At 44.5% G+C, this 14,565-nt stretch overlaps 1 protein-coding gene across 4 annotated transcripts in view; it reads left to right on the forward strand.

Moving 5' to 3' along the window:
- The first annotated feature begins 1,520 nt into the window (after positions 1-1,520).
- The window catches only part of DPY30 (dpy-30 histone methyltransferase complex regulatory subunit), a 28,233-nt gene continuing 15,188 nt past the window's right edge, over positions 1,521-14,565 (forward strand). The window contains exons 1-4 of one of the 4 annotated variants that reach the window (XM_063648851.1): positions 1,521-1,639; positions 1,880-1,951; positions 2,044-2,091; positions 11,765-11,907. In XM_063648851.1, the coding sequence (XP_063504921.1) occupies positions 1,916-1,951; positions 2,044-2,091; positions 11,765-11,907 (227 nt within the window). In that variant the 5' untranslated portion in view covers positions 1,521-1,639; positions 1,880-1,915. Of the gene's footprint in view, positions 1,780-1,850; positions 1,952-2,043; positions 2,092-11,764; positions 11,908-14,565 lie in introns of all 4 variants that reach the window. The other 3 variants (XM_054473285.2, XM_054473287.2, XM_063648850.1) reach the window with 3 other exon arrangements.

Raw genomic sequence — 14,565 nt, forward strand, 5'->3', positions numbered from 1 at the left:
CCCTGTCCCTACTAAAAATACAAAAATTAGCTGGGTGTGGTAGCGCGCGTCTATAGTCCCAGCTACTTGGGAGGCTGAGGCAGGAGAATTGCTTGAACCCGGGAGGTGGAAGTTGCAGTGAGCCAAAAAAAAAATAAAAAAAAAAGAGGGTCACTGCACTCTAGCCTGGCGACAGAGTGAGACTCCGTCTGGAAACAAAAACAAAAACAAAACACGCCCACACACACAAAATAGCTAGGCGTGGTGGCGCGTGCCTGTAATCCCAGCTACTCAGGAGGAAGCTGAGGCAGGGGAATCGCTTGAACCAGGGAATCGGAGGTTGTAGTGAGCCGGGATCACGCCACTGCACTCCAGCCTGGCCACAGAGTGAGACTCTGTCTCAAAAAAAAAAAAAAAAAGTCTCAATCATTCTCTAATCATTCTCTACTTGTATGTATGCCCTTTTTATTTCACACTCTTGAAAAGCATTTAATCTTAATTTGAGTTAATATATCTACTAGGCAATTTATACATCCTGCACATATGCATACACGTTTGCATCAGCATTACATGAAAAATCTTCAAAGTTCCACATGACAGCTGTCACCAATCACAATACTATTTAAGTATACACTGCAAAACTTTAAAAACTTACTTATATGTCTAGCTCTTAACCAAATTTTATTTACTTTAGATCTGTATCCGTGATTTTTTAGAGTAGCAATATTAAGTTGTAGTCTAACTCCAGCTGGAAGTAAAACTCAATGGTATATCATATTTCTGTATATGTAGTCACAATTTTTAATTTTAATGGCTTATATTCCACCATATTGTTATGCCATCATTTACTCCAAATGTTTTCAAGTTTTCATATTACAAAGTGCAATTACAAATAGAATTGTGTCAAAGGCAGGAAGTTTGCGTGTTATCACTTTTGTTTACATTAAAATAAATTGAATTTATTGGAATTTTAAAAAATCCAAGTAAAGAGATGTTCTTTGCTATTTACATACTGTGTAGGAGGCAAATTATCCTATGTACGTTTTACAACTACATTACTATCAGTAGGACCACGGTTTGGAAAGCCAGTTGCATACTGCTAATCTAATACAAATGTAAGGTGGCATTAACATCGCAAATTCACAGATTTAAGGGCTTGAATAAAAGCTGATCAGGAAACCCCCAAAACTGCTTCTTCCCCCATCTTTGGCTTTACAGTAAAACTCTGACATTCTTTCAGAGACTGTCAAACTGGGCTTATAATTTTCTAGTAAGAACCACTCAGTGAGGAAGTTCAGTTGGTCGAGGAAGAGCTTCGGCAGATGCTTTGAGGAAGCACCGAGGTTTGATCCGGCCGAGCCCCTTCCAACTGGGCTGGTCACTTCGTCTGCAGCTGGGGTGGCGCTCTTCGTGGGTGGGTAGAATGAAGAAAGATTGTAGCTCGTAGCTTCCGAGGCCAGACCTTGGCCAGGACTCACGCGGACGGCAGAGAGCCTCGGGGACTGACGACGGGTCTGAGCGCCTCCCAGCCTCTTGTCCGCCGGGAGGTTCTGCGCAGGCGCGGCAGTCGTGCGACAGCCGTCACTTACGGCCGGAGCTGTTTGTGCTGGGAGCTGGTGGCGCGGTGCAGGGCTCTTAAGAACGAACGGCTTGGGCGCGGGTAATCAGGTCCCTTTCCCCCGCTTTCTCACTTATTCTAGGTACTTGGGACTGTCGTAGAGTTTCCAGACCCCATGTAGGCGCCCAGTCGTGGACTGTCCCACTCTGCTGCTCTACTGCTTGTGGTGCTCCCGCGCCCAGGTGGGGGTGAGGGGCGGGGTCGGGGGCTGGGCTGCACTCCATCCTGGCGTCTTCGTGTTGAAATCTCCTAGGTAACTCGCGGCTCTTCTTGTTTTCCAAGACTGGTATCCGGGGACTGTGACTTGCAGGGTCCGCCATGGAGCCAGAGCAGATGCTGGAGGGACAAACGCAGGTATCAGGAGGCCGTGGATTCAGGGTGGCGGTGTGCAGGGAGGCAGCGAGAAAGGGGGGACTTATATCTGTGACCGGTGTTTTGTTTTCTAGGTTGCAGAAAATCCTCACTCTGAGTACGGTCTCACAGACAACGTTGAGGTAACTCGCCAAGTTCCTATGCTTCATCTGTGTTGTCTCTTGCGAACTGGAGAAAACTTGGGATCTGCTTTTACTAGGTTGCTATGCACAAGGGAAAACTTTGTTATCGTGAACTGAATAGTATCAAGTTATGGGTAGCTTGTTTTATTAGCAGTACTAATGCTTCTTGGTGTACAGACGTACAAATTAGGTTTGAGTCAAAGGATTTAACTTTTATTACGAAATATATTCTTGAGGGATACTGTCTGAATCATTTTGCTTGGTGGCTTTTAATCGATCTTTTGGGATGTTGCTACTTAAAAACCGCATATTAAAGTTAAGAAACCCTTCGCCGGGCGCGATGGCCCACGCCTGTAATCCCAGCACTTTGGGACGCCAAGGTTGGCGGATCACCTGAGGTCAGGAGTTCCAGACCAGCCTGACCAACATGGTGAAACCCCGTCTCTACTAAAAATACAAAAATTAGCCGGGCATGATGGTGTATGACTGTAATCCTATCTGTTCGGGTGGCTGAGGCCAGAGAATCGCTTGAATCTGGAAGACTGAGGTTGCAGTGAGCCGAGATCGCGCCACTGCACTACAGCCTGGGCGGCAGAGTGAGACTCCGTCTCAAAAAAAAAAAAAAAAATGTAAAAAATAAAATTAGGAAACCTGTTGGTCTTTGTAGCAGAATAGTGAGCTGGTGGAGTCAACATTTAATAAATATTTATTTCTTTTTAGAGTTCAGTAACTTCTGGGCTGAAGTGAGAGGATTGCTGGAGCTGGGGAGGTTGAGGCTGCAGTGAGCTATGATTGCACCACTGCGCTCCAGCCTGGGTGTCAGCATGTGACCCTGTCCGTATTCCCCTCCCCCCGCCCCCCCCCCCCCCCCAAATAAGGCCGGACGCGGTGGCTCACCCTTGTAATTCCAGCACTTTGAGGGCCAAGGCGAGCTGATCACCTGAGGTCGGGAGTTCCAGACCAGCCTCGCCAACATGGTGAAACCTCGTCTCTGCTAATCCCAGCTACTCGGGAGGCTGAGGCAGGAGAATCTCGAATCGCTTGAACCCGAGAGGTGGAGGTTGCAGTGAGCCGAGATCATGCCACTGCACACTCCATCCTGGGTGATAGAGCGAGGCTTTGTTAAAAAAAAAAAAAAAAAAAAAAAAGAAAATTAGCAATACAACTTAATTCTACTGCAAAAATTTCAACCTGCCTAGGTTGAAAATACAGCTCCCAACATACTTTCTGGTGATCTTGAACAAGTTACTGAACTTCTCTGAGCCTTATGGGGCTGAAGATACAGGCAAATTACTTAAGAGTGTGTGTGGCAGATAGTAAAATATTAGAATATTTTTTTTTTTTGAAACGGAGTCTCCATCTGTCGTCCAGGCTGGAGTGCAGTGGCGCGATCTCGGCTCACTCGTGCTTCAGCCTCCCGAGTAGCTGGGACTACAGGCACCTGCCACCATGCCCGGCTAATTTTTTGTATTTTTTTTTTTTTTTAGTAGAGACGGGGTTTCACTGTGTTAGCTAGATGGTCTCTATCTCTTGACCTCGTGATCTGCCCACCTTGGCCTCCCAAAGTGCTGGGATTATAAGCGTGAGCCACCACGCCTGGCCAAGGCTAAAAAAATATTAACAGCTATTACTATTATTACTGTGCTTAGAAATGCTGTTACTCCCATTTATTCAAACTGAATCACACATGTCTTGTTTTTTTTTTAATAAAGCATACAGGCTGGGCGTGGTGGCTCATGCTTGTAATCCCAGCACTTTGGGAGGCCGAGGTGGGTAGATCACTTGAGGTGAGGAATTCAAGCCTGGCCAACATGGTGAAACCGTGTCTCTACTAAAAATACAAAAATTAGCCAGGCGTGGTGGCGAGCGCCTGTAATCTCAGCTACTCAGGAGGCTGAGGCAGGAGAATTGCTTGAACCCCGGAGGCAGAGGTTGCAGTGAGCCGAGATTGTGCCACTGCACTCCAGCCTGGGTGACAGAGTGAGACTCTGTCTCAAAAAAAAAAAAAAAAAAAAAAGTTGGCTGGGCATGGTGGCTGGTAAATTGCTTGAGCTCAGGAGTTTGAAACCAGCCTACAAACCCTGTCTCTACAAAAAAATAGAAAAATTAGCCGGGTGTGACGGTATGTGCCTACAGTCCCCAGCTACTTGGGAGGCTGAAGCGGGAGGATCACTTGAGCCCGGGAGGCCGAAGCTGCAGTGAGCCCTAATTGCACCACTGCACACCATCCTGAGTGAGACAGCGAGAACTTGTCTCAAAAGCAAAAAAGATATGTACTTTGAAGATATGTAAACAATACAAAAAAAGGAGAATTTTACATTTATCCACATATTGACCATTTCTGGAGATCTTCATTCTTTTGTGTAGGTCTAGATTTTCATCTTTCCAAAAGGTATCATTTTCCTCCTGCCCAAAGGGCTTCCTTGAACATTTCTTGTAGTTCACATCAGCTGGTAAGAAATTCAGCTTCTGAATGTCTGAAAAACTCATTATTTTGCCCTTGTTTTTAGAAGATATTTTTGCTAGTTGTAGATTTGCTTCACAGTCTTCTGGCAGACATTGTTTCTGAAAAGAAGCTTGCTATCGTTCCTATCTTTGCTCCTCAATAAATAATGTCTTCTCTCTTGCTACTTGTGAGATTTTCTTTATATCAGTGTTTTAAAGTTATTTGGTTGTGGTGTGTCTTGGTGTAGTTTTTTTTCTTTTTTTTTGAGACAGAGTCTCGCTCTGTCTCCCAGGCTAGAGTGCAGTGGTGCAATCTCGGCTCACTGCAAGCTCTGTCTCCTGGGTTCACACCATTCTCCTGCCTCAGCCTCCCGAGTAGGTGGGACTACAGGCACCCACCACCACGCCCGGCTAATTTTTTTGTATTTTTAGTAGAGACTGGGTTTCACCATGTTAGCCAGGATGGTCTTGATCTCCTGACCTCGTGATCTGCCAACCTTGGCCTCCCAGAGTGCTGGGATTACAGGCATGAGCCACCGCGCCCGGCCAGTTTTTTTCTTTTAATGCTTCTGCTTAGGATTCATTGAGCTTCTTGGATCTGTGGTTTAGAATTTTCATCAAATTTGGAAGAATTTCAGCCATTATTTAAAAAAATATTTTGCCATGGGACGTGACTCATGCCTGTAATCCCAGCCCTTTGGGAGGCCAAGGTGGGAGGATTCCTTGAATCTAGGAGTTTAAGACCAGCCTAGGCAACATAGTGAGACCCCATCTAAAAAAAAAAAATTAGCTGGGTATGGTGGTGTGTGCCTATAGTACCAGCTACTCAGGAGACTGAGGTGGGAGGATTGCTTGAGCCTGGGAGGCCAAGGCTGGAGTGAACCAGGATCATGCCAGTGCACTGCAGGGTGGGTGACAGAGTGAGACCCTGTCTCAGAAAAGAAAAAAAGATCAGTTTACTTATCCTTTTTTCCTTTTCTTTTTTTTTTTTTTTTTTTTTTTCCAAGACTGAGTCTTTCTCTGTCGCCGGGTTGGAGTGCAATGGCGTGATCTCGGCTTACTGTAACCTCTGCCTTCCGGGTTGAAGTGATTCTCATGTCTCAGCCTCCTAAGTATCTGGGATTATAGGCACCCGCTACCGTGCCCTGCTAATTTTTGTATTTTTAGTAGAGGCGGGGTTTCACTGTGTTTGTCAAACTGCTGGCCTTAAGTAATCTGCCTGCCTCAGCCTCCCAAAGTGCTGGGATTACAGGTGTGAGCCACTGTACCTGGCCTACTTATGCTTTTTTCTATTGTGAACATATAGAATATATTATAAATGTTTTTTTTTTTTTTCAATGAGATGAAGTCTTGCTCTGTCGCCAGGCTGGTGTGCAGTGGCGCAATCTTGGCTCACTACAATCTCCGCCTCCTGGGTTCAAGCAATTCCCCTGCCTCAGCCTCCCAAGTAGCTGGGAGCCACCACACCTGGCTAATTTTTTGTATTTTAGTGGAGATGAGGTTTCACCATGTTGGCCAGGATGGTCTTGATCTCCTGACCTCGTGATCCACCCGCCTCGGCCTCCCAAAGTGCTGGGATTACAGGCGTGAGCCACCGTGCCCGGCCAAATGTTTTTGTTTATTTATTTATTTATTTATTTATTTAATTTTTGTTTTTAAGACCGAGTTTTGCTCTTTCACCCAGGCTGGGGTACAGTGGCATGATCATAGCTCACTGTAGCCTCAAACTCCTGGTCTTAAGTGATCCTCCCACTTCAGCCTCCTGAGTAGTTGGGACTAGAGGTGTGTGCCACCATGCCTGGCAGGAATACATTATAATTTTTTTTTTTTTTTTTTTTTTTTTGAGATGGAGTCTCGCTCTGTCGCCCAGGCTGGAGTGTAGTGGCGTGCTCTTGGCTCACTGCAACCTCTGCTTCCCGGGTTCAAGCGATTTACCTTTTTTTATTTTTCTTTTCTGAGATGGAGTTTTGCTCTTGTCGCCCAGGCTGGAAGTGGCGCGATCTTGGGTCAATGCAACCTCCACCTCCTGGGTTCAAGTGACTCTCCTGCCTCAGCCTCCCAAGTAGCTGGAATTACAGGCATGTGCCACCACGCCTGCCGAATTTTTGTATTTTTAGTAGAGACGGGGTTTTACCATGTTGGCCAGGATGGTCTCAAACTCCTGACCTAAGGTGATCCACCTGCCTTGGCCTCCCAAAGTGCTGGGATTACAGGTGTGAGTCACTGCGGCCAGCGTATTATGAGATTTTCTCCCCCTCTGTCACTGGAACACAAACTGTTTCCAGCCTGTGTGAGCTACAAGGTTTGTTCCTCCTGGTGTAATATAGTTTGGATATTTGTCCCTTCCAAATCTCATGTTGAAATGTGACCCCCAGTGTTGGAGGTGGGGCCTAGTGGTAGGTGTTTGGGTCATGGGGGCAAATACCTCATGAATGGCATGGTGCCATCTTTTGGTAATGAGTTAGTTCTTACTCTATTAGTTACCATGAGATCTGATTGTTAAAAAGAGCCTGGCACCTACTCCTTTCTCTCTTGCTCCCTCTCTTGTTATGTGACACACCAGTTCCCCTTCCCTCTCTGTCACGATTCATTGCTCCCTGAAGCCCTCACAAGAAGCAGATGCTGGCGCCATGCTTGTGTAGCTTGCAGAACTGTGGCCAAATAAACCTCTTTTCTTTATAAATTACCCACCCTCAGGTATTTCTTTATAGCAATGCAAATGGACTAACACAAGATGGCTGTTTCCCTGGCCTTGGGTAGTTGACTTATATCCATCTATTGATAAGTATTCACCTGAAGACTGGAAGGCAATATCTTTAGTCTCTTTCTGTGTAGTTCTTGTCTTCATGCGCCTTTCTTCTCTTCAGTGCTCTGCCTTGCAAATTTTAGTTGTTTTGGTCTCCCAGAATTTTCAACTGTCTTCTCAACTCAGGGAGACTACTAGGCTCTGTTCACGTTCTCTCTCCCTACACTGCATCCTGTAAGTTCTCCAAGCAGAAAGCAATAAGCTGGGACAGTCATAGTACTCACCTAATTTCTCCCCTTTTTGTGATCACTGTTCTACACTGTCTTACCAGCTCCTTGTTTGTTTGTGGTAGTTTGGATATATCTATTTTTAGGTTAGTTCAAGATTTTGACTTAAGTGAAATTGAGCACCACAATTGGCACATAGTAGATAATTTGTAAATGTTCAAATGAAATAAACGGGAGGATTTGGTTAAGAAATTTATTACAGGAGTTATAGGAGTTGCTTAGGCATTGCTCTTTATTTTTGTTTGTTTTGAGACGGAGTTTTGCTCTTGTTGCCGGGCTGGAGTGCAGTGGTGCGATCTCGGCTCACCGCAACCTCTGCCTCCCAAGTTCAAGTGATTCTCCTGCCTTAGCCTCCCGAGTAGCTGGGATTACAGGCATGTGCCACCATGCCTGGCTAGTTTTGTATTTTTAATAGAGTTGCGGTTTCTCCATGTTGGTCAGGCTGTTCTTGAACTCCTAACCCCAAATGATTCGCCTGCCTTGGCCTCCCAAAGTGCTGGGATTACAGGCGTGAGCCACCACGCCCGGCCGCATTGCTCTTTCTTATTGGCTTTCCTATTGTAGGCATTGTAATGTCATGTAACTCACAAGTTAAAATTGTTTTTCCTTTTTTGAGACAGAGCCTTTCTCTGTCGCCCAGGCTGGAGTGCAATGGTGCGATCTCGGCTCACTGCAACCTCTATCTCCCAGGTTCAAGCAATTCTCCTGCCTCAGCCTCCCGAGTACCTGGGATTACAGGTGCGTGCCACCACGCCTGGTTAATTTTTGTATTTTTAGTAGAGGCGGAGTTTCACCATGTTGGGCAGGCTGGTCTGGAACTCCTGACCTCAGGTGATCCACCTGCCTCGGCCTCCCAAAGTACTGGGATTACAGGCATGAGCCTCCGCGCCCTGCCAAAAATTAAAAAAAAGTTATTATTATTTTTTTGAGATGGAGTCTCACTCTGTTGCCCAGGCTACAGTGCAGTGGCGCAATCTTGGCTCACTGCAACCTCCGCCTCCAGGGTTCAAGCAATTCTCCTGCTTCGTCCTCCTGAATAGCTGGGATTACAGGCGCCTGCCACCACGCCCAGATAAGTTTTGTATTTTTAGTAGAGACGGGGTTTCACCATATTGGTCAGGCTGGTCTCGAACTCCTGACCTCGTGGTCCACCTGCCTCGGCCTCCTAAAGTGCTGGGATTATAGGCGTGAGCCACTGTGCCCGGCCTAAAATTATTTTTTAAAAAATGATAACAGGGTCTCACTATGTTGCTCAAGCTGGTTTCAAACTCCTGTGCTCAAGCAGTCCTCCTGTCTTGGCTTCCCAAAGTACTGGGATTACAGATGTGAGCCACTGTGCCTGGCCCCGAGTAGTTTTTATTGTATACGTATACTGTGACTGGAAGTTAGGACTGTTTTTAGGAAATACACTGTGAGATTTTGAAGTTTGCCGCATTGTCTTTGTTGTGATCAATGTGAAGTTTTGAACATAGGAGATTTTGATTTAGGGGATGAAAATTCATTCAAGATGATACTGTCAGTTTTCAGAAATAATGAAGTTGTATAGTGTTTTCTGCAATGGAAAGCTGAACTTTTACAAAGGCTCAGTTAGAATTTCTGAAATGATGGTGTGCTAATTATCTGTTGAAATTTACTAATGAAAAATAAAATTTTTAGTCCATGGACAAATGAATAGTATTTTATAGATTAAAAAACTTTGTATTTAATAGAAAATTATCTTTTAATTCCAAAATTAGATTGAAAAATCATAAGCAGAAGTTGTCTGACATAGTTATGGGAAGTGTCTTTGGAAACCATGCTATATGTTACAGATAATGTGATTAAAGGTTTTTTCTCACTTTTACCAAAATAAAATTAAAAGTAGAAAAATTTTTCTTTGTCGACTCTTTTATATCTAGTTTGAGTATGATTGAAGCAAAAGTTCATTTAAATGAAAGTGCTCTTAAGAATACTGTTTTGTCCTTTTAGAGCCATTTCTTATTTTTTTTTGTCTCTTTCATTTATTTTTTTATTTTTTATTTTTTTGAGACAGAGTCTCGCTCTGTCACCCAGGCTGGAGTGCAGTGGTGCAGTCTTGGCTCACTGCAACCTCTGCCTCCCGGGATCAAGCGATTCTCCTGCCTCAGCCTCCTGAGTAAGTGGGATTACAGGTGCGCACTACTACGCCCAGCTAATTTTTGTATTTTTAGTAGAGACGGGGTTCCACCATGTTGGTCAGGCTGGTATCGAACACCTGACCGCGTGATCCGCCCTCTTGGGCCTCCCAAAGTGCTGGGATTACAGGTGTGAGCCACCGTGCCCGGCCTTTGTTTTTTCTTTTTGAGACGGAATCTTGCTGTGTTACCCAGGCTGGAGTGCAGTGGCATGACCTCAGCTCACTGCAACCTCTGCCTCCTGGGTACAAGTGATTTTCGTGTTTCAGCTTCTTAAGTAGCTGGCATTACAGGTGTGCACCACCATGCCCGTCTAGTTTTTTTATTTTTTATTTTTATTTTTATTTATTTTTTTGAGACGGAGTCTTTGTCGCCCAGGCTGGAGTGTAGTGGTGTGATCTCGGCTCATTGCAACCTCCACCTCCCGGGTTCAAGCGAGTCTTCTGCCTCAGCTTCCCGAGTAGCTGGGAGTACAGGTGCGCACTACCACGCCCGCCTGATTTTTGTATTATTAGTAGAGACGGGGTTTCACCATATTGGCCAGGCTGTCTTGAACTCCTGACCTTGTGGTCAGCCTGCCTTGGCCTCCGAAAGTGCTGGGTTTACAGGCGTCAGCCACCGTGCCTGGCCGCAAAATTTTTTAATACATTAGTTTTAAAAATGTGAGTGTGGTGGAAGCAATAAGTTACTTTTTAATGCTCTGAATGTCAGTCAAATCTATTTGATAGCTCCAAAAGTTGTGAAGTTGAAAATATAACTTGTGAAGTTGTTGTTAAAAAATAACTTGTTATTTTTTAAACTTCATTTATTTTTAATTATAATTATTGTTTTTTAGTGTTACCTGCCAGAATGGGGAAAACTTCATTCATTTAAATGTGACATTAATGATTTTTTCTGTTAATAATTCTCTTCATTTTGGGGTTATTATTTACATAATGTATTTTCTTGAACCTGTTCATTTTTAAAAATCATGGATTTATTTATTTATTTAGAGATAGGGCCTTGCTTTGTTGGTCAGGCTAGAGTGCAGTGGCATGATCTCGTCACTCTGCAACCTCCGTCTCCTGGGCTCAAGTGATCCTCCCACCTCAGGCTCCTGAGTAGCTGGGGCTACAGGCACGCACTACCACGCCTGGATAATTTTTTTTTTTTTTTTTGAGACTGAGTCTCGTTCTGTTGCCCAGGCTGGAGTGCAGTGGCGCGATCTCGGCTCACTGCAAGCTCCGCCTCCCGGGTTCACGCCATTCTCCTGCTTCAGCCTCCTGAGTAACTGGGACTACAGGCGCCTGCCACCATGCCTGGTGAATTTTTTGTATTTTTAGTAGAGATGGGGTTTCACTGTGTTAGCCAGGATGGTCTTGATCTCCTGATCTCATGATCCACCCGCCTCGGCCTCCCAAAGTGCTGGGATTACAGGCGTGAGCCCCTGTGCCAGGCCTGATTTTTGTATTTTTGGTAAAGACTGGATTTTGCAGTTGTCCAGGCTGTATATATTTCTTTAAAAAAGAAACATAAAGGGAAAAACATTCTCATTGTGATAAATAGAGGGTAACCATAAAAATGACAACAGTGAATACAAGACAATGGTAATAAATTTTAGCTGTATTCTCTTGAGTGTATAAGCCTTGGACCCTGAAGCTTGCTCTCTCTGATGTGACCAGCTTTCTTACTATGATTTGGTGCTGTTTGGTGTCATGTCCATTTTTTTTTGGGAACACACTCTAAGAAGATACTCACATGAAAAAGAGAAAAAGGATTTGTATTTACTCCTACAAAGTCAGAAGGAAAGGGAGAAAGAGTAGGATCTTGAGACATGACATTAAAAGAATGAGATAATAGGTGCTTTTGGAGAGGAAGAGCTTGAATGAGATTGAAAGATGGGTCTGAATTTATTTTGGGCAGAGAAGTTTGTGGTCTAGTACCATCTTTCTAGTCATTGATTTGCCTTTTCCATTAGTGTCGTATTTCCATTAGTTTTGTTTAGCACTCAAAATAACCTGGTTATTTGAAATGTTCATGCACTGTTTTTTTGAATTCACTAGAGGATAGTAGAAAATGAGAAGATTAATGCAGAAAAGTCATCAAAGCAAAAGGTAGATCTCCAGTCTTTGCCAACTCGTGCCTACCTGGATCAGACAGTTGTGCCTATCTTATTACAGGGACTTGCTGTGCTTGCAAAGGAAAGGTAAGATAATTGTGTCCACAAATGGAGTTAGTAAAGAAAGCAAAATAGATTCCCCTATCTGAAATATCATTAGTTATGTATAGCGACTTTTTACTGTGTGATTTATGGATGTTAAAGTTTTTAAGAAAGTACTCAGCCATAATCTCATAATTCAGACATTTAAATTTTTTCCCACCAGTCTTAGATCATATGCATATTTGTAAAGATTTGTAATAATGATATACATGTACTTTTGAATCTTCTTTTTATTTATTATGACATAACATTTTTCTGTATCTCTCCATAGTCTTCATGATTATAATTTATTATTATTATTGTTATTTTGAGACAGAATCTCGCTCTGTTGCCCAGGCTGGAGGACGGTGGTATGATCTCTGTTCACTGCAACCTCTACCTCCTGGTTTCAAGTGATTCTTGTGTCTCAGCCTCCTGGGTAGCTGGGACTATAGGCGTGGGCCACTACGCTCGGCTAATTTTTGTATTTTTAGTAAAGAAGGGTTTTCACCGTGTTGGCCAGGCTGGTCTTGAAGTCCTAACCTCAAGTGATCTGCCCGCCTCAGCCTCCCAAAGTGCTGGGATTACAGGCATGAGCCACTGCGCCTGGCCTATTATTATTATTATTATTTTTTGAGACAGAGTCTTGCTCTGTCTCCCTGGCTGGAGTGCAGTGGTGCAACCCTGGCTCACTGCAACCTCCACCTCGCCGGGTTCAAGCGATTCTCCTACCTCAGTCTCCCGATTAGCTGGGATTACAGGCACCTGCCACCACGCCTGGCTGATTATTGTATTTTTAGTAGAGACAGGGTTTGGAGTCTCACTCTGTCGCCAGGCTGGAGTGCAGTGGCATGATCTTGGCTCACTGCAACCTCCACCTCATGAGTTCAAGCGATTCTGCCTTAGCTTCCTGAGCAGCTCAGGCACCCACCACCACGCCTGGCTAGTTTTTGTATTTTTAGTAGTGATGGGGTTTCACCATATTGGCCAGAATGATCTCAATCTCTTGACCTTGTAATCCACCCATCTCGGCCTCCCAAAGTGCTGGGATTATAGGCGTGAGCCACTGAGCCTGGCCTTAAATTTTCTTAATAGCAAGAGTACAATTATTTCTCTTTCTTTAACATGTTTTCCCCAGTATTTCTCACCTAAATTCTTTTTTGTGTAAGCAAATCTAATAAGAAAATTGGTTTTGCAAGTTAGTCAACATTTATTAGGTGCATATTATTTTTTATTCAAGGAATAATAATAAACATTATAATAGCAAACTGACATAACTTGATAAAGAACTTGATGGAACCATGTCTCATCTCAGCCAGGTGTGGTGGGGTATGCCTTAGCCCACACTGCTTGGGAGGCCGAGGTGGGAGGATTGCTTGGGCTTGGGCCCAGGAGTTTGAGGCTGCAGTGAGCTGTGATCGCACCACTGCACTCCAGCCTGGGTGACAGAGTGAGACCCTGCATCAAAAAAAAAAAAAAGGAAATATATCCTTTCTTATAGTAAAAGTGAGTTATTAACTTAGAATAGATAATTTGTTTATATAAAAACTATATGAATGAGCAGTAAATATTTGTTTTTGATGGCTATATTTGTAAATTACATTTATGACTGAGCTATATCTTGGCTCTACTATCAACAATTAAAATATGGGTATCTTGGGCCGGGTGCGGTGGCTCACGCCTGTAATCCCAGCACTTTGGGAGGCCGAGGTGGGCGGATCACGAGGTCAGGAGATCGAGACCATCCTGGCTAATGCAGTGAAACCCCGTCTCTACTAACAACACAAAAAATTAGCTGAGCGTGGTGGCAGGTGCCTGTAGTCCCAGCTACTCGGGAGGCTGAGGCAGGAGAATGGCGTGAACCCAGGAGGCGGAGCTTGCAGTGAGCCGAGATTGCGCCACTGCTGTCCAGCCTGGGCGACAGAGCGAGACTCCGTCTCAAAAAAAAAAAAAAACATGGGCATCTTGGCTGGTCTGAAGGTAGTGAGTTAACTCGATTGTTGATAGTCTTACAGATCAAGCTCCTTATTCTATTCTTTTTTTTTTTTTTTTGAGACAGAGTTTTGTTCTTGTTACCCGGGGCTGGAATGCAGTGGCATGATCTCAGGTCACTGCAACCTCCACCTCCTGGGTTCAAGCAGTTCTCTTGCCTCAGCCTCCTGAGTAGCTGGGATTACAAGTGCCTGTTAGCACACAAAGCTAATTTTTGTATTTTTAGTAGAGATGGGGTTTCACCATGTTGGCCAGGCTGGTCTTGAACTCCTGACCTCAGGTGATCCACTGTGCCCAGCCGGGTTTTTTTTTTTTTTTTTTTTTGAGACAGAGTCTCTGTTGCCCAGGCTCGAATGCAGTGGCACAGTCTCGGGTCACTGCAGTCTCTGACTCTTAGTTCAAATGATTTTCCTGCCTCAGCCTCCCGAATACCTGGGACTACAGGTGTGTGCCACCACACGTGGCTAATTTTTGTATTTTCAGTAGAGACGGGGTTTCACCATGTTGGCCAGGCTGGTCTCTAACTCCTGATCTCAGGTGGTCCACCCTCATTGGCCTCCCAAAATGCTGGGATTATAGGCGTGAGCCACTGCGCCCAGCCCTTATTCCCCTATTCTACTCTTTTCCCCCTTCTCACTATTGCACTTGAGTAGTCTTAAGAAAAAAAAAAGG

Source organism: Pongo pygmaeus, chromosome 12 (genome assembly GCF_028885625.2).
Source record: "Pongo pygmaeus isolate AG05252 chromosome 12, NHGRI_mPonPyg2-v2.0_pri, whole genome shotgun sequence".
NCBI lineage: Eukaryota > Metazoa > Chordata > Mammalia > Primates > Hominidae > Pongo > Pongo pygmaeus.